Source organism: Oreochromis aureus, linkage group 18, assembly GCF_013358895.1.
Source record: "Oreochromis aureus strain Israel breed Guangdong linkage group 18, ZZ_aureus, whole genome shotgun sequence".
NCBI classification, from domain to species: domain Eukaryota; kingdom Metazoa; phylum Chordata; class Actinopteri; order Cichliformes; family Cichlidae; genus Oreochromis; species Oreochromis aureus.
In genome coordinates, this window is record NC_052959.1 from 28,358,460 (window position 1) to 28,384,381 (window position 25,922).

General features: G+C 39.9%; 1 protein-coding gene across 1 annotated transcript in view; it reads right to left on the reverse strand.

Annotated features, from left to right (window-relative positions):
• Positions 1-805: 805 nt before the first annotated feature.
• The window catches only part of LOC116331633 (neuropilin-1a-like), a 95,778-nt gene continuing 70,661 nt past the window's right edge, over positions 806-25,922 (reverse strand). The window contains exons 10-18 of the mRNA XM_031754377.2: positions 25,318-25,473; positions 21,445-21,589; positions 14,119-14,292; positions 13,532-13,573; positions 10,116-10,253; positions 7,657-7,958; positions 7,162-7,258; positions 5,281-5,325; positions 806-3,747 (exon numbers count right to left, since the gene is read on the reverse strand). Of these exons, the coding sequence (XP_031610237.2) occupies positions 3,473-3,747; positions 5,281-5,325; positions 7,162-7,258; positions 7,657-7,958; positions 10,116-10,253; positions 13,532-13,573; positions 14,119-14,292; positions 21,445-21,589; positions 25,318-25,473 (1,374 nt within the window). The 3' untranslated portion in view covers positions 806-3,472. The remainder of the gene's footprint in view (positions 3,748-5,280; positions 5,326-7,161; positions 7,259-7,656; positions 7,959-10,115; positions 10,254-13,531; positions 13,574-14,118; positions 14,293-21,444; positions 21,590-25,317; positions 25,474-25,922) is intronic.

A 25,922-nucleotide genomic window follows, 5' to 3' on the forward strand; every position in this document is an offset into this window, starting at 1 on the left:
ATTAAACAAGACATTCTACCAGCAACTGAGAGCAAAAACTCATCAAGAAAAGGTTTACAGAGCTATAAATTAGATGAGCACAAGGGTCCTTTTTTAATGATAGACTTCTTCTATTACAGCCTTATTACAGCAATCATCTCATGCTAGCTGTTAAAAAGATACAAGTTTGAGACACATTGGGCTTTTATTATTTGGATCTGGAAACTACCTCCATCTGTTATATACAATTTATTGTATATTCTTTATAAGTACTGATAGGTACATTTAAAGTAAACACACTTGGGCCTTTTTACTGGGTGGGGCAAAAAATAAATAAGTAGTTGAGTACATAACCATGAATAAAACCAGAACTTGTAGCTTATATGCTTTTCATAAATGCAAGGGGGGTGCTTGTAGGCAGAATTTGTGGTTACTTTTCTACAATGCCAGGATTAGTGTCCAGTATTTTTGATAAACTGACCTTCACCCAGCTGTAGCTTTAGCTTAATCACAATTTGTCCAGAAAAAAGAATAAAAGGCAGCAACATGCCAAACCCTCATGGTAACCCCGAAAGTGTCCCGTAGGTAGTCAAAAGCCTCCCAAACAAAGTTAAAAAGTAAGGAGGAACACTGTGTTAGCCGAGGATTTTCCATCTTCTGAGGTTGTCACATAGTGATGCCAAAATATTTTAAAGTAACATCTGCATATGACCAAATTGCTGCAGTGAAAACCCTTTTAAATTGAAATAAAGCTTTATAAGTAATTAATAGAAAAACATATATAGAAAAAAATATATTTGATGTTAGAAAGAAAAAGCAACTCAGCTTTTAATTAAAACATTTATTTGATCCAATTCTTTGGAATGTAATAGTCAATGATGAGCGTCTGAGACAACAGAGACAGATGAATCTGAGTGTTGACCAGAAAGTCAAAGTACAAACAATACTATTAGTCACGTAAGGCCTCACTGCTTTCCAATGTTTTTTTTAACTTCCTCATTTCCGTTCTTTTTCTAGATTTGAGACAGCAAAATTACAGAAAACGGTACTGAAAATAAAACATTTTTCTTGTCATACAAAGAAAAAAAATAAAACATTGGCACGTACATCAGTGACAGTACAAAAACACAAGGTGATATTATACCAAGTAAATAAAATTGTTACTTTTCAAAGAGACGCATATAAGCTTTTTCGAGAATGAAAAACATCTCTGTAAATTGTACATTTCAGAATTATAACGTAGTCTTCTGAAACCGTGTTAAAAAGAAGCAACAATAATATTGTCCTCTCTTCCCTCCTTCCTCTCTTTTTGCAAATCAACATCATAAACACGTAGATTTTTTTTTTAAATATATCAGTGCAACATTTGTTTTCACGTTGAGTGCGGCAGCATCCTTTTAAGTTTAAAGGGGGAGGATATCTTGTCTGGTTATTTCTCCTGTTATGAATGTACAGGTAAAACTTTAGCAAGAGGATGAAGAGTAACATGTAATAATAAAGCATGAATGCCTCAACAGTCAGCACACTTTATTTGATTGTGGATGCTTACTGAATGGCTACAGAGAAAAGACAGTTAAAGATGGAGAACTGATACTTAGGTGAGCACTTCTCAGTTTGAGCTGGGTGATGTCTCATAATGCTACATTAAAAATAGGTAGAGTTACCACTCATGGTGCAGTAAAAACAGGAAATAAACAAGGCAAAATTTCAGTCAACCACACTACTGGGTTTCAGTAAGTTTTATACATGTATATTTTGCCCCAACTTAAGGAGCATTAAGTCAGAATGTTTGCACATTAAATGCAAATTAAAGACCAAGTACAAACCATATGAAATAGAAATACAAAACCAAATCTAAAGAAACCCCTCATTTTAAGTTTTTCTTTTTAAGTGAAAACAATTTTAAATTTCCAGCTGTTAATTCTTCAGTCCTATCTGAAAATGAACCCTGTCTGCTCAATAATAGATGCTGTTAGACCCTAAAGAAATGCTTGTCCATCACAAGGCTCCCAGACCACTGGGCACACTTCTGCTTAAAGATCTAGCAGTCTCATTGTGTGCCAGTGGCATTCAAAAATAATCTTAACAATCCATCCTCAATTTGTTGTCAGCATCTTTATGGTACTGAGGTTACCCTGTACAAAAAACCCCGTCATCTCTTCTTTCAAGGCATATCTGATGCTTTTCTCCTTAATCTCATTTCCATGTCTGTAAAAACAGAAGTGAAAACCAGGGAACAATTAAATTCAAAAACCACACAAACAACAGGTCTGTATCTCTTTGTTTTTCTATACATTATCAAAATCCAAATGATAAACAGTGACATTTCTTTCAGCATAGAAAGGATGCTGCAGCACTCGTGTCTTTCTCTATAAAGAGGGCGCTCAAATATATTAAAACCTATGTACAATATGTTGGATGTGTCATGAAAATGAGGCATTCGGGGCTCCTACACATTTTCCATCTGGAAAATTCCATAGATTTCACAAGCTTTTCTAAATGTCGCCTAGATTTTAAAAGTGTGTCAGTGTCATTGAGGCATGAGGATCTACAGAGCTACACCAAGACGTGTGATATTTGACAACACACTACAACATTAAAAAGTTTGTAGGTTTATTATCACAATGTGGAAAAGTTATTTTTTCCATTTTTTTTCACATCCGTGTAGGAACCCCAGATGGAACATTGGCTGATGGGAAAACAACCAGCAGAAAAAAAGGCAACAGAAAAACTGGAGGAAAAAAAAAAAGGCACTGTCGGAACTAGACGCAGGTCAACAGGCAGGGACGGGTCCCCGCTTTGCACACATACACACACACACACACACACACACACACACAGATGCATGCTGATCATGTACACAAACATGACTGTAATGATACACACCTCTACAGTCAGACTACTACCCATACACACCGTATATACAGATGTGTATGAATGTGACACACACACACACACACACACACACACACACACACACACACTTTCATGCACACATGGGGACGGGGACATATGGCCAACAAGAGCCAGATATCACAATAGCATATTTCAAATAGTCTGCCTGTTCTGTGTAACAATGACATCTGAAACAACAAAAGAGGAAAAAACAAAACAAAAAACCAAGCAAACAAACAAACAAAAACAAAAAAACAGATCTTATCTTTCAATAAAGTACACAAATAATACTTTCATCTGAATTGGTCTCAACACCAGCATGTGATTACATGAAATCAACAAAGCACGCCGAAAAACAAATAGAATCCTTAGTTCTTCTTTTTTTTCTCTTTTTTTTGCTGTACAGATTCTTTATACACAGTGCCCCCTATAGGTGAGTCCCTTCCACTGCTGCTCCTGAGAAATAAAATTACATCGGCTCACTTTTCAGCCCACCCTGCCGTCCCATTGGTGGCTTCAGCCCTGTGTTCCACTTTCTTGATTGGCTGCATCGAACGTGTCCATGCGGAGCAACTGCAGCTCCGTCCCCGTTTCAAACTCACGCCTCTGAGTAGTTAGTCTGTCCATTTATCTTGTCCTTCTTTAGTTTCACACCATCTACCAGCTCAAAGTTATAGTTTTCAAGGGCAGATAAGTTCCTGTCTGTCATGCTGCCCTGTGAGCAGGCACAGTACAGGACAACACCGCAGATGGCGCCCAGGAAGACACCCAGAGCTGACATGGCAATGATGGTGATGAGGATCGGGTCCAGGGTCTTCAGCATGTTTCCTGGGCTGCCGAGTGGACTGTTTTCTTGTGAGTAGGTGTCCATGGCTGCAAAAGATTTTAAAAAATATATTCCGTTTAAAATATTCACAGTAGAAACAGATGTATTCTGACCCTGATGCCAGTGTCAAATGTAACATAGAAAAAGTCGCTTCAGTGGATGGAAGGAAATTTTAAAATTTGTCTTTCAAATTATCCTAAATCTATTCCCTGAACTCTGAATTCCTAATTTTTAATGAAAGACATTTTTTTATTTAATTGTTTTGTTGGAAAGCTCTAAAAGAGGCTGACTCTTGTTTACTAGGTAGCTGCATCATTGTCTTTGGATCTCCTTTCTTACATTTCTGTAGGGTATGCTGACATAACTTCTATGGCTACTAAACTTATAGTATTCTTACCATGTTATAACCAGGGAGGAAGCTGCAAATATATATTCATGTGTATGTCTTGTTCTTTGGTAAAGTGTATCTTGATCATACGCTACATCTGAAAAAGAATCAATGCCTGTGCGGGTCCTCTACTAGAGGCTTAAGGAGCTTATAGTATTTTTGATGTTTCTAGGACTGCACTCTTTTGGACAGAGATCTCGGAGGTCTTTCCTGGAATGTGTTGAATCTGCTGGACCCATTCACCCAATTCGAGTGGTCTCTGACCCGAGTGTTCCGATTACCATGGGGACAATATGTATATTTGTTAGGAGGGATGGTGAAAATTCCCTCCTGTGGCCTATATGTCCCTGCCTTGCTAATTATTTCTTTATTCCTGGTCAACATAAAAATAAAATCTTAGCACTGCATTTTGAAACAATTTTAGCTGTGCACTAAGGTTGCTGTCTGTTGCATCCTGCTGTTATTAACAATATCTCTGAAGAAATTATATACACAATGTCTTGGGTTGATAGAGTCGAGCAGCCACACTCCCAATTAGAAACACTAGCTCCTGATCTGACTAAATGTAACAGAGTTGCCTTCTTCTCCATATGGAGATTTGCAGATGTTGGCGAAAGAGCAGAAGCAGAAATCATCAAAGCATGCTGTTTTCTAAGTCTGATATGTCAGAATCTACTGTAGGGGAATGTTTAGAAGTTATTTTGCAAATTGACAGCATTTTGTGTAATTGAAATTTTAGATGATAATAGTGATAAGTGGAAAGGCTATGATTGGGCCACCTATATCTGAAAAGGAAAATGTGAGATTGAGAATTGAGAATTAATTTCGTTAGAATTATGTTACAATATTCTTGTAAAATCTGGGACTGTGTTTAGTTTCTGAGGGTGCTTACTTGAAGACCATAATTATTATATAAATCTCACATTTACAGCAGTACAGTAATGAATAAGCTTGTTCATATGGTATACGGGAGCATTCCAGTTAATGAATAATTTTAATCAGGAAAATAAGTAAAACCAAACAAAATAACATGCTAACACAAGTCTGATTCTTATTTTGCCATTGATTGAATGTTTTTCTTTACCAGTTCTACTTTGCAGAGACAGAGACAATGATGTAAAGTGGAGAAATGTCCAATAAAAACTGCATGCACTTATTTACTGGGCACCAATATATTATGTTCAATACTTACGCAGAATGAAGATCTCTGTTGGTGGAGATGTAGCAGGTTTTGGATCTGGAGTTTAAAAAAAAAAACTCTCTGTTTGCATACAATGCAGAAGCAGGCCTAGTATTAATATTAGAGATGGACCGATCCGATATTACCACACGGTATCAGTCCGATATTGACCTAAATTACTGGATCGGATATCTGCCAGAAATAAAAAATGTAATCGATCCATTAAATATCAAAAAGCACCTCACAAAACTTGCGACATGCAGATGTTGGCTCATAACCGAGCAGAAGCAGAAATCATCAAAGCATGTGTGTGTTTAGCCTCTCTCAAACCAGCATTTCATCTGAAGTTATCCCAGAGAGAAGTAAAGCAAGCTGTAAGTTCATCTCTGAATGTTTGTAAAGCGAAGTTAAGCTTAATTTTGCGATATATTGACTGCCTCTGCCCTCTTTCTCTCTCCCTCTCCTGCCGCTACTTAATTGAAACTGCTTAATGATCAGCTGATGATAAGTGGAGTCCGTCTCTCTTGTTTGTTTTGGGCCACTTTATAGAAAGAGAAAAGCGGCTGAACAACAGCAGATTGAGAATGATAAGCTGTTGTTAGAATTTATTTAATATTTACAGGATTTTCTTGCTGACGGCTGATAACTGTGCAGGGGATCTAGCAAAGTTTAGGGGGCCGATTTCATTAACAGGGAAAAGGGGCACAAAGACATACTTTTCTTTCTTATTCTCATTTAAAATATCTAGCTTTTAATAAATAATTATCTGAATCTTACACCCAAAGTTTTAATCTGATGTAAAATGTATAGAAGTCCATTACTGTATATAGTAACTGTTAAGTCTATATACCCTAGTAAGCTATAGTACTTTTTTAATGGGAATACCATCTGTGCAGTCTGCAATTCTGTTGAAGAAAGATGTTGAATCTATTTAATTATTCCAAAAATAATTGATTTCTGTGCATGCCACACTGCATCAAATTAAAGTTGATTCGTCGATTAAGCATTGTGGGTGGAGGGTGGGGTGATTGAATTTTTTTTTTTTGCAACCCTATTAGTTAGGTTGTTAATACTTTGCAGAGACTCTTTAAAATACCAGAATGATGGATGGAAGGTTTAAGTTTATTAGATTGAATGTGCTGAATATGAAAATTTTGGGTGCAGTTATTTTTTTACATACAGGTATAACAGAATAGCTTTAGTGTTGTTGTTTATTTAAACTTCAATGAACTTATACAAAATGCAGCAAGATATTAAAAAAACTTTATTGGTGGACACTATATCAGGTTTTGGATCTGGCCGTATTAAAAAAATTTATCTCTGTTTGCATACAAAAAAGAAGTAGTGCCATCTCTAATTAATATTATTATTATATCTACATTGCCAGATGCTGGCATTTCATATCTTTCTCTCTACACATTTTGGATGATGTCCCAGACAAAAATAAGTATATTAGACAAAAACTAACCAAAGTTGAGCTAATATTTAAAGTGCTGATTTGTTCCATTTCTTGCATTTATTGGAACAAGATATGTGTTAGGGTGGGTTATTTTTCCCACCAACAGCAGTTCTTTTTTCACTGTAGTTGTTGAAAAAGGACAAAAGGACTTTTCCTGCTAAATAAAGAGCAAAGTTTTTTTCATCTTGGTGCTTTTAAACAGGCCATGAGGGATGGATCTGACTAAAAAAACCAAGGGATACTGCAGATTCACACAGTAGTGACTTTCCACTTTTTTGGCTTAACTAAAATATTTACTCTTAAATTCTGATCACATATTTAACTGGGCCGATCCCACACCTCAACCATAGCTACACTGGCCTCGCACAGAAAAAGCAAAAAGCAAAGCACGAAACAGCAATGATGACGATGTTAAGTAACATTGAAATACACACCTTTGCAGTCCTCAGCTCTGACTCCATCCATGATCTGGATGTTGTCCACAGCTATGTAGCCTAAGCTGCGTCGGTCTGCGATGCCTTCCACCACCACCTGCAAAAAAACAACACAAAGTCTTTCACATGCATGTTCTCATACACAGCAACAAAAAAAGAAGGTTAATCATCCAGAAACTTTGCTTTATATAAGTAGAATTTTTGATTTTTGCTGGCTAAATTGTTAAGATGCAAACTGTAATCCCAACATCCAGAGTTTATTTTTTTTGTTCCAAATCATATCTTTCTTTCTCTGCCCTTAACATACTTTCTGTTTGCACATAATGAAGGCAAAAATAACCCCGAAAATCCATCCTAATGGTGAGCTCAAAAGGAAAGAATGTTCTGACTCAAGACTGACTTGTCTTATAATTATCAGAAGTAGTGAATTCCCAAACAAATTCCAATCTCTCCCTGCTGTCATTTTAAGAGTCATTACATCCAGATTTATATTACCTGATAGGGGACGCTTGAGTGTGGCAGTATAACTCGTCCCTCCCTCCACCGGCTGCCCTGATGGCCACTGAGCGTCCACAGGATCTCCCCCTCCTCTGTCTCCTTCCTGTGTTTGATGTGAAGCGCTCCTGTGTGTTCACCAACCGTGTGATACCAGAACGACATGCACAGGTCAGAGTCTGGAGAGGTGATGGGCAGGCTGGCCAACCTCGCCACCTTCTCTTCTTTGTCCTCATCTTCACCAGTTTTACTCGGTGTGTCCGAGTCAGTCAGCTGCATGTAAATGAAGTTCCCAGGTTGGCCTGCAGGGGGCAGCAGAAGACAAGGTAAGAGGTGATTGTGACATTAGAGGACTCCTGAAAGCTTTTCCAATGCATTACTGCTGACATTATTCTTTTAAATACATCCCTGAATGTAAATATGCTGATATCTATACATATTTAATGAATACTTGCCTTAATATGACTGAGTGCAAACACCAGTGTGACAATAAAGGACTTCTAAATCTCCCAAGCCTTCATTACAGTACATTCATTTTACTGCATTCAGCTGATTACCTTCCTTGTGGTTTCTCTAAACATTTAACTGTCTTTTCATAAAGCGAGTACTTGATAATGTCTGTGTTACTGCTTAGCATCAAGCTTTTGAAACCCCCAAAGACATCAGATTCAAGGACCTCACAAGGTTTTCTCGTGAAAACAAAGGGCTCTCGCTTCAGGAGAAAAATCTGACTTGACATCACAAAATACTCATTTTTTATTAGTGATCTGGTTAAGTCAAGAAATCAAGGTGAAATCATTCATTTTAGAGCTGCTGCTACTGCTGCTCCCATCTCCACAGAAACATCCATCACATCCATCAAGCTTGAATGGAGAGAAGGACAGAGAGCCGAGGCATGTTGATGAATTTCACTGCTATATGTCTTTTAAAAGTCAAGGATTTCAAGGCTGTTCGTTCCTTCTTCAAATTGTATTACAGCACATAACATTCACGAGACCCATTCTGTGCTCTGCAGTGCACAACATCTTCATGTTATTATGATGAACAGTCGTTTCTTTGCAAAGCTGCTGTTGTTAGTGCATAGTGTTTTGATGATTTTGTAATTTTATATCTGTCTAATCCTATGTATAAAATATGCCCATACAAACATATGTTTTGTTAGAAAAAGACACAAGATGCAATTGCAAAGATCTTTTGCCCGTAAAAAACAAAGCAAAACAAAAATAAGTTGATTTAAATTCATGCCATCTCTTCTTATCTTTTTCAAACATGGCTACTATTTATGGATTTCTTCCTCTGTCTCATAACAGCAACCTTTCAACTTGAAGATAATTTTTTTTGAAGAGGAAGAAGCTGCAGGCAAACATGGTGAGTAGGGCCGGTAGTAAGCAACGATTTTGTTGGTGCAGCCAGAATACTCTCACTGTGTGAATACACACGATGACACGCACAACAATTTGGACTATTCTCCATCAAACCCATCAGGAAGCTATAGCAGAACCCTGAGATGTCCCTTTGACCCTGAGGGATGAATTCACAGTTCAAAACCCAAAATAACCCCAGCTGTGCTCCATGATGGCAGCTGGGTATGGGGTAGTGGTCAAAGATGACAACTCTAAACTAAGTATGCTTTTGATATTTAAGGATGAGTTACTGCCTCAAGTGGAGAAGTTCAAGCATCTCGGGGTTTTGGAGGCGGGAGACTAACAGGCTCAGAGGTTGAGTTATATTCCCACCCTCACCTGGGGCCAGAAGGTGCTGGTAGTGACCACAAGAATAAGCTCTTGGATGCAAGCAGTGGAAATGAGATTCCTTCAGAGGGTGTGTGGTCACAACTTTGGGATAACGGTCATTTGGTGGGGCTAAGGGTCTGATTGCTTGAGTTGAGGTTGTTTGGGCTTCCCAAGGTGACCAAAAGGAAGAAGTTTGGGCATTTCTGCTTAGACTTCTGTCAGATACACTTTACAGGATGGACAGATGGACCTCTTACAGTAATTATTACCCAAATATGTCCTTTCGGACCTCACAGGGACCAAACATTGTGGCATGAATGAGTGGCTCGAGGCTTTTCACGTGCATAACAGCACATAGAGCATCAGGCCTACTTAGCTTTGTGATATATTTCCATGTTCACAAAGTCTTTGTCCTTCAGAGCAAGAACAAGGTTAGGTGTCCAACGGGAATTTCTTTTTACATCATAGGCATGTTTTTCCTCATTTCTTTAAACAGAACAAAGGCAGAGTTGTGAATTTACAGCAGCACAGGGACTGTATAGTGTTATTTAAAGCTTTGTTGAAAATATTCCCATTTCTAGCACAAGAGGTTTCAACAGACTTTTCAGCAGATGCATAGTAACATCGAGAGCTACAGAGCACTCTCCCAAAGCATCTGTCGAGTGCCACTAGTTCAAAGAAAGAGAATAAAAAACTTGAACACAAAAGTCAGCACTCATCACCTACCCATGTGGTCAAGGGGTGGTCCTCTGTGGACAGCAGGAGCCCCGTTGGCCTGGATGATCCACTCAGCTCCTGTACCGGTCTCTCTGGTCCAGCCGCAGAACGACGAGAAGTCAAAGTTACAGGCGAACCACAAGTAAGCTGCAGCAAAGAGACACAAAAACACTCCTAAGAATCTCGTACCTACAAAATATAACTGAGGATTTTCCCTGTAATCAATAATCAGCTATTACTAAGCATTGTTTTTCTGAGTTCAGTCCTAGTCTGGGAAGGTCCTCTATTCAATTCAATTCAATTTTATTTATATAATGCCAAATCACAACAACAGGGGCCTCAAGTTGCTTTATATTGTAAGGTAGACCCTACAATCATACATACAGAGAAAAAACCCAACAATCATATGACTCCCTATGAGCAAGCACTTTGGCGACAGTGGGAAGGAAAAGCTCCCTTTTAACAGGAAGAAACCTCCAGCAGAACCAGGCTCAGGGAGGGGAGCCTCTAAGACGTTTGTCTTAACTAAAGCAAATACCTAGGACAACTACCACCTAGGACAACTTCATGGACATAATCATAGTTGAATAAGGATGTCTTTATACCACATATTCATATTTGATACATTACATGACATTGTAGTGGTTAACACATACACTTAAAAAGTCCCCAGTTTTAAGGTTTCATCAGTGTGATACAAATCAATCAATGAGTCAATCAATATGTTGAGAACAGATTTGTTGCTACTTAAAATGCTGGACGCACTGATACTTTACATGTAAACGCATACATCAAAGCCACCAGGCGGACCAGTAGTACTTTTCCAGCTAAAACATTTCCAGGAAACAGAGAATGAACTTGAACACACCCAGGGATCTTTTGGCGATACTATTCTTCTTTGCAACCAACTGGCATCCAGAAAAAAGGGTATTAACCAGTTCGCTTGCTTGACGTATATGCCTCTATTATGCATAAGCAGACATTTATTTCTATCTTTGCTGGTACGTCATCACTTTAATGACAGCCTTAAGGAAACAGTAGTCCCTCATTTGAATCCCAAGCAAACTCCTGAAGTAAACAGCTTCTATCTGCTCCTGTAAACCCTTCCTGAGAACTGAATCAAGTCCCTGAAAAGCTGCTATGCTATGTGACAAACTGCTTAGGTTTTTAAGTGAAGAGGCGCACAGCTACGATCTGGTGCTGTGTTCACTGACCAATCAGTGTCATTCAGGAGGAGGTAAGGGGAGATGGCCTGAAAAAAAAGGACAGCGAGTCTCGTAGCATTCCTATCAGGAAGCTGTTCCTGCTGTCGTGTGCTCTCCGAGTATAAATTGTGCAGCCTGTGGAAAGCATATCACACCAAACAAAAAGCTTGTGCAGATGGAATGGGGTGAGACAAACAGAGAGACCGTTGTGACTGTATGTACATTGTGCAGCACTGGAGGGCATTTTCCTCCACATCCTCAGCAAGACGTCAGCTCTGATAGAAAACAGCACCAAGCACGTACATATGTTTGGGATCAGCACTTTAGGAGAGAGAAACCAAAGAGTGGAGGGACCACGGAGCAGGGCGGGGTGGCACCAACATCAACGGATGTGGCCCCCTTAAAAACCCAAAACAGAAAAAAACCCTCCCTTTTTCCTCTGCCTCTGCCAGCAGTTGACGGGCGGTAGAGGTTCACCGCAGCATCCAAATAAATGCAGAAATCTCTCAACAGTGGACACGTTTCTGAGAGGCTAATAGGATACAGAGATGACCATGGAGCTACACAGTAATACCCACCTTACCCACCCACCCACCATCCAGCAACCCCAAGCTGTCTTCACGCGATGCTTCGGCTCAGCTAATTGAGACCCAAGAGGCCTTTATTCTTCCTCTGCTGCTCTCACTTCACCTCCCTCTGTTCCTCTCTTTTACCTGCACTCTCCCTTTCTCTTTTTGCCTCTTTATCCTCCTCACCCAGCCTCCTTCCCCTCACTATCCCCCCCTGCTTTATTTCTTTTTCCCCCTGTCAGAGCTGCCATTTTTTAACCTTTCTGCCTATTCATTCCTCTTCTTCTCAGCCTGGCTGTTTGCTCCAAATGAGTTGAATTCGGTGTACTCACAAGGGAGGGTGAACTGTGATGTGGTGCTAAAACGTTCCCCCAGCAAAGAAAGCCATAAATGACCAAAACAGAGCGCTGCAGTTGGCTTTAAATGCATGTGCGGAATCACAACATCAATGTTTCTCGTTCCATTAACACCTGCAGTTTTTTCACACTATCTCATGAGTCTAATGCCACTCTCTTTTCTGCTGTTGTTTCCACATCTGTAAAGTGCAGTTTTATAGATAAATGATCATGAGTTTCAATCTCAGACGCCCTTAGAAAGTTTTAAGTTGTTTCTTGATAACAAAACACTATTTAAACATTTCTGGTGGGGTTTAAGATAAATCTGCAGGGAAAGGAACATGAAAAAAACATTTCTACACAAATTTCTTGACTTTTTTTGTCTAATTTTCTTTCCTTCTTTCCCTTCCTTTATCCTTCCCCTTGCTGCTGAAACCTTTAGAAACCTTTTCATCGATGTAAGAAGGTTTAACGCAGAGAAATATACAGCGATGGCACCTCAAGAATCAGACTATAGAAATCTACTAGCGAATCCAGTACCAGTAAAAGTAGTGGATGTCCCACCCATATGTCCAGCACAGCTTACATGGTTCTATTCATGAGTTTGAACTATTTCTTTTATGATTTTCCAATGTATTTATTCATTTTTTGTGTACAGCACTTTATGAAAACTTTGATTAAACAGATTTTTTGTGTTACATTTAAAAATGAGCATAGAGGCAAGCTACAAATACAAGCTCAGCTGGCACCCTTCAGATCAGCTGATAGCCTTCTAGTTGCATCTAGCTGGCAGATGTGGCGCAGCATTTAAGCTTGCCTACAGGTGTTGTGCATCTTCAAGCCTCCACGATCTGTGCTGTGCAAATTACTACACAAGGAAATAATCGTCTTTTGACTACAGCTGGTCTGGCATCAAAGATGAAAAACACTGATGGAAAAAAAGTCTTTGCTCTCTCTTTCACTCTCTTCCTCTCTCTCTCTCTGTAAATTTATAACCTAATAGCACGTGTGTCTGTTCTGTCTCTCTCTGTAGTCCGCTAGTATCAGGGTTCAGCAGTGTCAGGTTCATTTGTGAAGCGGGACCATGAAAAAGCTATTAACTCTAATGGAGGTCAGCTTCATTGTTCTTTGTGACCGTGGTCAGTACCGTTGGTGACACTGAATAATGGGTCCATTGGCTGAATTAATGCACCGATCTGGCAAACCCCGAGCAGCGCTTTCATATCTACAGCTGCCTGTAAAATGGTTCAGCTTTGCTTTAAATGAAACACATTGTACTGGGAAACGTGGGAGCAGATTGGGGCGGAAATGCTCACCTGGCATGAACTCCATAATGGGGTTGGTGGACGTGGTGCCTCCTGCGAAAGACAGATGGGGCAGTCAGTTTGGGGTCAAAGGTCAGAGAGGGATTTCTCACCCACACAGATGCCAGCACAAACACAACATACCTGCTTTCATGAAAAACTAGTACCAGGCATTCAAGCCAAACAGTTTAACTTTAAGGTTTTAGATTTTTTCTTTAGCTTTTTAAATCCTAGAAAAGAGGCCTAATGCTTAATGTGGCTGACAATAAAAGAGAGGATAAAGGAGAATCGGAAACAAGGATAGTCAGACAGTGTTAAAGAAAAGCTAATAAATAAATAAAGCTGAACAGAAAAAGACCATTTCAGTCAAAACTATAGCAGCTAGTGGGAGGATAAAGGAGAATTTCTCATGATCCAATTCCAACTGGGCTTCATTAAAGCAGAAATTAAATCAATAACATTTAAAGGAAGAAAGAAGAAAGGCTTTTATTCCCGCGTTCAATCCTTTTACCTTTTATTGCTTTGCATTTTAATTTGGCGAGCGGTACACACACCGAGACGGAGAGCGAACTAAAAGGAACCGAGTTTCCGTGGTTTACCTTCGTCGTATTCGGGGGTCTCGGTTTCAGTGATGCAGTCCAGCTGTCCATCTTCACACTCTATAATTGCTGTCGTGCCGGGGTTGGTGATCGGTGCTGTGGTGGTCGCACCAAATGTGGTCATGGGAGGCGTAGATGCGAGTGGGGTGGTGGGAAGTGCTGTAGTTGTTATTTCTGTGGATGAAGATGAAGAGCCAGGAAGTGTGAGTGACTAGAATGGATTAAAAAAGAATGTAAAGAACTGACCCCACCTCTCGCCCTATCAAAGCTGGAACAATTCCACCCTTCATGCACATTTAAATGGAGTTTGATACAAAGTCTGATGATCTTACACTAAAAATTATATTAAAATACAGCACATACTGAGTTTTGCAGTGTGAGTATCAAAGGGATATAGCCTGTTTGGCTCAGTAATCGCTAAGGTGATCTCATATGGGGCCCTGTGGCAGATATTCTGATCACAACTGTACTAGTTTCATTTTTTTTAAGTATCCAGACACCTCCAAAGTTGTGTTGTCACAGGCGACTGAGGCCCAGGAGGTGGGGGGCTCATCTACCAATCAGAAGGGCTACATGTGTGGACACTGAAGAAGCCCTTGGGCATCCAATAAATGTGAGGATGCTAGTTATTAAAAAGCACAAAAAAAAAGAAGAACAGTATGACTGTGTGTGTGAATGAGTGAATGTAGCTTAAGTAGAAACGTGCTACATAAGCACCAATCCAAAGCTGAAACCAAAGCCAAAATAATTCACTGATTTCTCAAAGCTAATTAAAAGCTAGCAATTTTTCTTTGACAGCGAACTCATCATCTACTGGGCAGAGAAAAAAAGTCTTAAAATATTCAGTGAATAATGATTGGCCTTTAGTGATTCGTTAACTGCTAAAGACATACTGAGACCAAAAATATTTTGCCGCTGTCTTACAGTTCTTTCCTCGGGTTTCTGCTTGATAATTACACAACACGCTGATAGAAAGAAGCAAAACTGAAACAGTTTGGTTCCAGTCTGAGTCCCTCTCATTTACTGGAGCCAAACTCGAAGGATGCAGGACCGATCGTCGGTGACAGACTTATGAGTCCTCCTGGAGTTGTGGGTTCCTGAGCATTTGCTTAGTTTGCTCTGTTTGTAATCCTGCCTTAGATGCAGTTTACAATTCACATATATTCTAGTGTACACATCACAGAGAGTTATAGTCTGAAAATCTAACTTAATAGCTCTAATATAAAAGCTGCTTGAACTTTTTCATTTGTTTTAAAATGGAGGAAAACTACCGGGGCTGAATTAGTAATGTCTGAGAAACACTGCTGACAAAGATGCCAAAGAAAAACAAAACTTAACTTTTATTTGGTAACTAACAAGAAAGAGGACCCAATCACCTCCTACTGTGGAGACAGGCGTTCTCAGTGGGATGCCACTGTGTCTCGGTCTTGTCAGATACCCACTGGGGGAAAACTGTTGAAAACCTGTTGCTTTTTCATCTGCTATCAGTCTAATTAAGTTGATTTTCACAGTTTTGCGATCGTGGTGGAAACGCAAACAGGAATGAGCACAAAGGACTTTTTGATTTTCTGATTTATTTCACGGTGCTTCTTAAAAAAATGAAGATTAAAAATAACATGGAGCTGGGCAGATCGTGTCTACTCTGCAGACAGATTTACAAAGAAGAAAAGTAGCTACATGCATTAAAAGCTTTTGACAATATAGTCAGTCTAATTAACTTTAATGTCATTTTTTGCAGTGAGCTCGAAAAAGAAAATGACTGAAAAGAAAGTTTGAGAGGATTTTTGGTCTAGAAAGGAGAATACTTAGGAGAAAAGTCAGATCATTTATATTTTGACAGAGAAAACAGACGTCTCTCTGTTAAGAGTTATCTATGAACCCAAACAACATTAAGTTTAATAACACATTTTGTCTCTTTTATATGAGAACTGAGAGTCATTATAGCGGACCTATTACGCTTTTCCATATATACTCTGTTACAAATGATGATGCTCCTATCGAACATGACCAAACATTTATTGTATATAAAAGTAATCCCTGTGGGTCTAATGCTCAGGCCTCAGACTGCTTTCAATGCCGAGTTGCAGACGAGGTTTTTTTTTTCAAATGTTTGCTCTGTCTGTTGCCAAAACAGAGGATTTATCATGAGAAGCGGGGCGTGTGGCAGGCAGGGAGTGGACCCAGAATGCAGGACTCAGCATATAGATGTAAAACTCCAAATCACAAGATTATTGCTGGTAAACAGGAAACAAAAACCAAAAGTGTGGCCTGAAAGAAAAAGGCTCCACAGACCAGGAGAGAGGACACAAAGAACCAAGAAAGATGCAGACAGTATATACACAGGAGGGAACTGGGCAGAGTGAACACACCTGGGAACACAGCTGAATGGAATCCCCCTGACCAGGGGACTTTCAAAATAAAACAGGAAGTAACACACACACTGAGAGTCTGACTAAGACATGTGGACAAAAGATGAAGGAACTTGAGAACAGAGGAGACAGGACTGGGGAGACCGAAGGCAAACAAACACATAGACACTGAAGACCGACTGGACTCGAAAAAGGGAACAAACATAAACAAGAAACAAGAACTATTAATATAAATAGCAAAACTACAAGGCTCTAGGAAATACCCAAATCCAAAAGAATGAATCATAAGTCCAAAATGCAGGGGCAAAGACCTAATAACATAACAGGATACTCTTAATATGGTCATTGACATGTTCTTTAGTTTACCACAGGCCAGTCAGAAGAAAGTTATCTTAAAGGGAGGGGGAAGAAAGCTAACACGGAGTATGAACTGAAGGGCTGCACCAACACCCAGCATAAGTTTAAATAAAGATGATTTTGACTTGTGAATCGTGCAGAGCTACTCTAGTAGACACTCCAGGTGAAAATATGGAGTTAGAAATGAGCATAATAGGTTCCCCTTTAATGAAAAGTGATATAAGGTTGGGTACAGCGCTCTCATTAACTGCAAAACTCAAGTGTATTGATTTCTCGGAAGGTTGAGAGCTGGCACTTTTTCCCCCCATCAAGTACCAGAGTAATAATGACAGAAACTCTTGTATCTTGTTAAATTCTACTCTGCAGTCAATGTGTGGTGATGTGTTTTTATGTAAATTAAACAAATTGAACTTGCATTAAGCGTATGCAGACTATGTGAAAACCACAGATGGTCTGCATATAATTAAACTTTGTAAGGAAACGTGTCTGCGACATTTCGAGTGGGATGGAGGTTTGCTCTTACAGCAGCGTGGATGTAAGCGTCGAGCTGATTTAACTCGGAGCTCGAGGCAAAACATCTGATTAAGCTGCTGAAAGTGATCCGCAGGAATATCGTTGAGCTTGTTAGTTTCTCTTCGCTTGTGTTTGTCTGGGCTCGAGTTGGCATCTTGATGTTCTCGTGAAAAGAGAAGGAGGCTCATTAATGAAGCGCGGCTCTCGGTCTAATTAACAAAAAACCTGTTTTCAGTTATAAATGAACTGCTGGTTGATGCTTGGTATATCCGACACCTTACATTTCTAAAGCTTTCGACAATAGCTTTAGCACATTTTATTTATTTAATAGCACAAATTTTGCTTGTTTAGCCCTTTAAGGACCACTTGAGGTCATTATGCACATTTATGAAGCACCAAACTGCCTCAGCGAGCATCTCTGTTCCTACAAGAAAGCTGTGATTTGGATAATTGGATATGATTGTGAATGTCTATGTACCACGTTTTTATATGTATCCACATGGTTTGCATGAATTTTAATATGTATGTGTGCACGTGCTGCAAGCAGTGGGATTAAAGTGTCTGTGTCATGTCTCCTGCTGCAGTGTGTATCTCTATTCTTTATTCTTGAAGTGATGACTCTCCTTTAACTTTGCGAAAATACACTAAAGTATCAGGTTAACTTAATAATGCCACACCATCATCCGCCACATACTGTACACAGTGTTGTTTAAAAACACATTTAAAAGTGTGATTTTTTGTGTGCGATTATCTCCCAACCAAGTCTACATAAGTGGAGGAGTGACAAATTAAAGGAAAAAGTGGAAATCAATTTTCTGGAACTCTAACTTTGGGAGGACATCAGACAGTTTCATGATAATAACTCCAAAACTGCAGTCTATGTTTGTTTCCCTGCTACGCTCTCGTTGTTGCAGTCATGACAACAGCTGGAGGAAACATCTCAGAAACAAGACAAATTCTGTTTTGCATCTACTCTGTTCAAGTTTGTTTGGCTTATTTTTCCTACAAGTACATCAAGTTCATCCGCATCATTTCATGCTGTATTCCGATTGGTTGGTTCGTAAATGTGAGCTTCAGCAGCAGTTATTCTGGCAGATGAGTATCCTAATTTTATTTACTTTGGCTGCAAAACTGTCGCCTTTCTCTCTGCTTTTAAGGAATGACCAAAGACTGTGTCTTTCATCGATAAAAGAAATCCGTCCATCCATCCATCCTACCTCTCCAACCTGATAATCGACATGTTTGTGTGACTTGCCACACAGACTTTATTTTTCAGTCAATATGAACCCAAAATGAGTAACTAAGCCTAAAAACTCATCAGGAACATGTTTACAGAGGTGCAGACAGAAAGCTGTTTTCTCATACTCCTCTATAGGACTGGAAGTCTTTTTCCAACCACAGGTATTGCCCTCTGGTGGCCATCAGACAAAATGCAGGTTTGAGGCACTTTCACACTGGCTTAATTTTTCCAACTCCCACAGGTGTTCAGACTAGTTAAGATCTGGTGACTCCAAAGATTGAAGATGATTTACATCACTGCTGCACTCCCAAAACTGCTCAGTGATGGTTTATTTCTTATTAAGGTAGGGACTGCCATCTTCCACTCCCACTCAGAACAACTTAAAAAAGAAACCCAAACCGATTTGCTGTGATTTTTCCTGCCAAAAAAACAAGTGCACCCCAACAATGCCAGTAAAATGCCCCCAGAGTGTAACAGAAGGAACTCAGCCCCTTGCTTTACTGGTCAAGGATTCATGCTTTTCCTTTAATATGACCCACATATGCCCACATGCAAACAGACCTACATGGTAGATCATTTGTCAAAAACAATGAGTCACAGTCCATCTGTAACATGAGTCACAAACTGTTGCATTCACAAGCATATCACTAGAGTATGTGTCAGCTGCGGATATTACTGTAGGTTGGACTCTGCACAAGAAAGTGTGTTTACTGTTTTCATCTGGGGAAGAGTAGGATGTTTGTTTTGCATATGAGCTGCTTACTTTTACTGGATTTTAGGTGAGGAGCAGTATTAAAGTCTATGTTAATGGTTCGCACAATTAGCTGCGCAGGTACCGTCGCTGTCTCTGAGCTGCTTCCCTGTCAACTGGGAAACATTTTTCTTTGAAGTGAACGTGAATACAAAGAAAAAACAATTAGCTGTTGAGAGATTTTAATGTTTTCAAAAATTCAGTTTAACATGGTTGATTTAATTGAGTTGACAGATCCAAGACGCCCCGCGTGCTTCTCTCATCTCTTTGTCTTCTCCATCCTTTAATCAGTCTTCTCTTCTCTCGGGCTCTCACACACAGTCCTGCATGGTTTTGCTGATTCTTATCATTCTCCCTACAGTGCAACCAGATACTCCATCAGAGAGCCTGCTTCCTCCCTTCATCTGTTCCTTCCTCACCTACTGTGAGAGGTCAAACCCTTCCTCCCTCTCTTCCTCTCCCTTTTTCTCCCACACACCCGTCAAGCTCTGACCACTGCAACAGCAGAGATAGTACCCTGCCATGGCATGCATCAGCCTTTTCATGTGCTCACACTCTCTTTCTGCCTCTCATTACACCAACCAGCGTGAAGTGTAAGCAGTTTACTGTTTAACGGCTGACTGGTTGGCTGACTGAGGCCAAATACTGTTTGCATGTCGAACATTTTCAAAGATTTCATTAGCGTTTGCCTGAGCCTCTGTTATAAATTAACCTTATTTATCTTATCCTGGGCTTTTGTGCATGCCTTCAGCCTGAAACAAGCTGCTTTAGCTCCCTTTCCCTCTTTTTGAGGAAGCTTTCTTCTTTCTGCCCCTCACAAACAAAAAGATTTGACTAGCAGTTTGGGTGAGGTATCTGTCGCTACAACTTTACATTGTTACCATCTAGGCGGGAAAAAACCCCAGCTGTGCCAAGGAAGGGTGGCATTTTGTTAGCCAATGAGCATGCGGTTTCATACCACAGATAATCCTCAATTTTGAAACACAGTACGGCCAAAATTTTCCACACAGACTTTATTTTTAGCCAATATGACCCCAAATGGGTAAATAAGCCCAAAAACTCATCAGGAAGGTGTTTACAGAGGTGCAGACAGAAAGCTGTTTTCCCATACACCTCTATAGGACTGGAAGTCTTTTTCCAACCACAGGTATCGCCCTCTAGTGGCCGTCAGGCAAAATGCAGGTTTGAGGCACTTTCACACTGGCTTAATTTTTCCAAGCTTTTCAGTCTATGGTGACAAAATCATGCTTGAAATCAAGCGTTTAAAGCTTTTGACACACATGGATTACTGTAATGTAATCTAAGGCAAATGGTTTTCAAGAGTCATGTGCGATTTAAAAGAAGCAAAAACTGCAGATCAATAGATTTAGAACTGCCGCAGCATGTCACCTGCTCTCTCTCTTATAGAGGCTTAAGAAAAAAAAAGGATTCAAGTGACGTGTTTAACGGTGAACTTCATTTGAGAAAAAAACCAAGCAAACTTTAAATATACCTGCTGTTTTTATGTTTGCCTGCTTTATTTCATTTAACACCTTAAAGTAAACAGAATAACAGAAAATGTGAGAGAACGATGCGCAACAACAGAGGCGTAAAGTTCGAGCTTTCTTGTTAGTACAATGTTTTAAACATGAGATAAAACATGCGGCCTAGAGATGTAGTCTGAATGTCTGTGAGTGTGATGACTGAGATCTAAGACTCAGCCCAGATACAAAACATTTACTGTGCCTGTGTCCCATTGTGCCTCACTGTGGGTTTTTTGTTTCCGTCTGTCAACAACCCTAACGGTAAATTCTGTCTTCCTGCAACGAGTTTCCTTGCAGTTTCTGGAATTCACCTTCTTTTTTTCTGCATGCTATTTGCTATGGTTTATGAAAGCTCAGTGCCATTTTCAAGCAAGACCAAGCCTGCCAAAGGCACAAACCACAGGAGTGTGTAATATCAGGATATTAAACTGCAACATGCTGTTAAGTTTTCCAGTGTAATCTGATCCAGTTCAAACTTGCTCCATATCACAGGCTTAATGTCATTCTTTATATCTTTGTGGCATAATGCAGAGCGACAGATTGATAGATCTGTTTGTGGTAAAAGCGACTCACCCTCCAGTTCGCAGCCCAGTAGCTCTAAACGGAGGCCCACGCCCTCGATGGTGGCTCTCTCCGGATAGATCCTGATCAAGCGGGTAATAAGTGGACCCATGGATCTCAGCTCAGGGGTGTCATGGTTCTGATTCCCCAAAAATACCTGAAGAAGAAATAAAGGTATTGCACAGATTTAGGCCTTTACATACAAACAAGGGATGTGATTATGAAATGAATGCGACACAGCTGATAAATATCGACCACTGACAGCAGTAAACATCATCTGATCTGCAGCCTACATAAGCTGATATAGATTTTTGGTAGATATATGTTTGCATCCCTAAATCAAATGACCATAAAGTTGGAAAGCATGCTTTCTGACCTAACTTGTGCAGCTTTATAGTTAAGTCATTCATAATTTTACCTGTAATTATCACCTGTGTATAGAGTCTAAGGATCCTTCTCATATGAGATGCATGAAATTGCATCAAAGAAGTAAATCTATGGTATGAAAGCTCTGTCATTTATAGAAGAAGGTACCAGTATATCACTAATACAGTAATAAACCAAGCTATTCTGAACACTCTGCAGCACTCACTGCTGTAAAACCCCATCCTCAGGGCTTTGATAAGAATAACAGAAAAAAACAGCGTGTACTGTTTCTGATCAGGCATTACTCTGTTTGACAAGGAGCTGAAACAAAATGAAAGGAGGAAACAAAGGCAAAAGCCAGGAAATCAGATCCAGAGGCCATCCTTTCATATTTTCAGCATGGAAGCAGCACAGATGAAAATGGTTACAGTCACACCGGGAACCAAGTGGCGGGACACCAAACACCAAACGCACGCCTGCATGTCTGAAGCGCTGCGGTTTCCTCGTGCCTGATTTATTAAAGGGTGCAGAGTGGCAGTATAGCTGGAATTATAATATGAAAAGTTTGTGTGTGGACATAACTGTTACACTAAAGCAGTTCCATCGTTGCTAACACCTTAGCATGTTCTAGTATGTGTTGACTAAAAGTGGCCTTTCATAAGAAACAAAAGGCAACACTGTAGCAGCTCTTAATGTCTACATGTGCAAATGCACAAATGTTATGTTTGTCTGCAGGGATGCATAAAATCCAACATATCTGATGAGTATAAGAACCTGCTAGTTTTTTAAAAATTTCCTGTCAGAGAGGGTATCCTTATATGGTCATGTCAGGCACAGAAGCCCCGCCCACATGCTGTTCAAACTTGGGGCAGTCAATCAGCAGAAGAAGAAAAAAGAAGGAGGAGTTTAAAAAAGGAGAAAGTAAGGGGATGCACGCAGGGGAAATTCAAGAAGAATAAGGATTATTTTAAATTGAGAATCATGGAAAGATTTTCTGGTAAAGAATAAAAAAAATGGATCTGGAAATTAGCTTTACTGGTTATCTTTAAAGAATAGTGCCACATTTTTTTCAGCCTGTCCTCCAGTATTAGGGAAAATCTTAGGAAATCACAGTAGCCTTTTAGTTTCTTTAGACAACACTGTGGCACTTTTACACTCATAAAATGAGTGATTTGAATTTGCATGCTGAAAGGTTACATTGTTACCACTGTAATTGTAATCTTAAAAACCATTACAAATGTGGTTCCTGAAAGCTAATCATCTCTTACTTGTGTGCATCTTCCAGGACTTCTGTTTGTGATTAGACAGAATAACCCACATGCGAGTCGCCACATATATACAACTCTATATACGCTCATCTTTATGCACGAACATGCACTGTACGTACAGAGTACGTGCTTGTGCCCAGGTACCTTTAAACACACGTACCACTGAGCCTTCCTGCCTCGTCTTTTGAAGGGTTTTTTATAAAAAGCTACAGGAAACAGAGCGGAGAGGCTGACGGGAGCATCTAGATCTCCGTCTGCAGTAAATCAGCAGGAGTCTGATGGCCAGCTTCGCCCTCCGCCCTGCCATCTGGAAAACATAGAGGAGGATGTCGCACCAGCAGGGCCAGCCGAAGAGGGGAAGAAGGGTCTCGAGAGCAACGACATGCATCCTTTTTGCAGATTGGAATTACAGTTATGTTTACAGAGACAGAAAGCTGGTTTCTAACACTTTTAGAGAAAAACTTCACCAGTGTTTGATTTTATTTAGGTTTTTTGGAGGATTTTGCAAATATAAGTACAGAAAAATAGCTGGAGGTAATGGTCAAAGGCGGATTCTTAACTCCTCAACGCACACCAAACTGTCCTCTTTTGCTGTATTATGAATGGAGTTCTCCTATTCTGAAACAAAGATATAACAGATACAAACCTCATGATTGAAATTCTGTAAACCATATTAAGATAAAAATACTGCTGGAACAATAGTTCCTTACATCAAAATCGTGACTTGTTATGTTTTCTGTCACCTAAAGGACAAAAAGAAAAAAGCCCAGCAACGTGAAATATACGTAACAACTTAAAGTTACTTGTATTTTTATGTTTTTATCTGCTTCAGTTCAGGACTACACCCTGCTCTCTGTTCTAGAGCAATAAAACTTCATTTAGTTGCAGCAGTTTTGTGGTGTCATTAAGCCAAGAAAGTGCTAGAAAGCCGATCGATGAGAGAATCAGTAAGGTATGACCACTAATATTTTTGTAACACAGACGTATCGACACGTTTGATCAATACGCGTCTTAGAGGCTCTGGTGCAGAGAGAAGCGAGGGACCTCAGCACAAAGCTTGGGCGAATGTGAAAAATAAATAAATGTGTGGGTGGTCGAGCAGCAACTCCCGCCGCACTTTTTTGTGTCACCGAATCCTGCTGTGATGATTTCACACCCCCCAGTTTTTTACCCACAGTTCTTCTTTCTTCTTCTAGCCTGCGTTTATTTAAAGTACACTAAAATGATTCGCTTCCATAAAAAAACAGATTTCCTCGTGGAAGTTTTGTGGCGCTCTTCAGACAAAAGCATCCAACAAACACGGACCACCAAACAGAGCTCACATGAATAGTCGTCTATAATTTAGGTGATTAACATTTCATTCCAGGAGCGGCGCTGTGTCGTGTAGAGCGTCTGTCTCACGGCTTTCAGGAATTAAAGAGGTCTGTAAGAAGATGTTTATTTCATGTCAACAACTTTTTTATCTGCTTTCCTTTTAATTCATCGCCTGCTTCACAATGCTGCTGAATGAGACACGGGGAGGAATAAAGAAAGAAGAGGAAAAAAAGAAAAGTAAAACCACTTTCATCTGATGCGCACACGTGGCCCTTTCAGATAGCCTCGAGCACCACCTTCAGATGTGCTCATTTGAAGTCATATTAAGCACATTTAGTCACAGTCTTATGGTTCTGTGTTGTTTTTGAGTTTTGGATTCTCGTTTAATCGGATCGCTGTTTGATTGAATTATTCTAGTCATGCTGAGTCTCAGTTCTTTTGATATTTTTGAATTTGTGTTCATGTTTGGATTTCATTGTTGTTTTGGTGATGTGCAGTTTTAACTTTTAGCCTCTCGGGCAATTTCCTGACTGTGTTTCCTCATTTCTATGTTGGCCGTCATGTCTTTGGTCATTTTCTGTTTTACTCTGAAGCTCAGTTTTCAGTCTCATTCTAGGTTAACTTTGTGCCTTTTCACTCAGAACTGCAAATGTCATTTTCTCCTTTAATTTCTTCAGTTTTCTTTTTCGACTTTGTATGTTGGAGAAAATAAAGGCTTGTTTTCTGCTTTATTCTCAGCTTGTTTACATATTTCTGCAGCACCGCCACATGACGGCTGCTATCTTTGCGTGCTAACTAATTAATCTGCATCTCAAACAGATAAATAGATGTTTTTTCAGCACTCATGTTACACAACCTGACCTTCTGGCTGCCAAGCACCACAAACACAGGCTAATAAAAAGTGACATTTTGCTGTTATATGTATAAGTGAGCCAACCTTGACCCTGGTGGTGTTCTCCTCCTTCACCATGGTCCACTCCTCTCCGTCCAGGCTGTGGCCCACCTTAAACTTCTTCATGAAGACGTTCCTGTCACGGTGTTTCCCTCCTTGGATCACCACACCGGTCACTATCTTGTCCTGGCCCAGATCCACCTGTGAAAGAGCAAAATACTGTCTACACCTATGATCTGAATCAAAAATAAACCTTGTCGCGCTGTGATAGATTATAAAACTGACAAAGACAAACTGTGGTTTCATTTAAAAAGAACTGGCTTGGATTGGTGCGGGCGAGTGGTTTCCACTCTGGGGACTGAGGTCCCTGCAGGCGGGAATCAGGATAATTTGAGAAATCTTAAGACTATTTAGATATTTGCTAGTCAAAATGTAGATATTTTTCTTGCCAGATGCTTCCCATCTGAGTGGGGAACAGGAAAAATAAACTGTATACTCTATTTTAAACTGTTTATAAAAGCACTCATGGCCATATGAGTGAGCAGACACTGTTTTCATGTCAAGAGATCACCAGCCAGAAACTTTGGGAAGCACTGTTTCAGTTTATGAGATATTATACTACTGTAGTTAAGGATCTGCTTGTGGCTGCT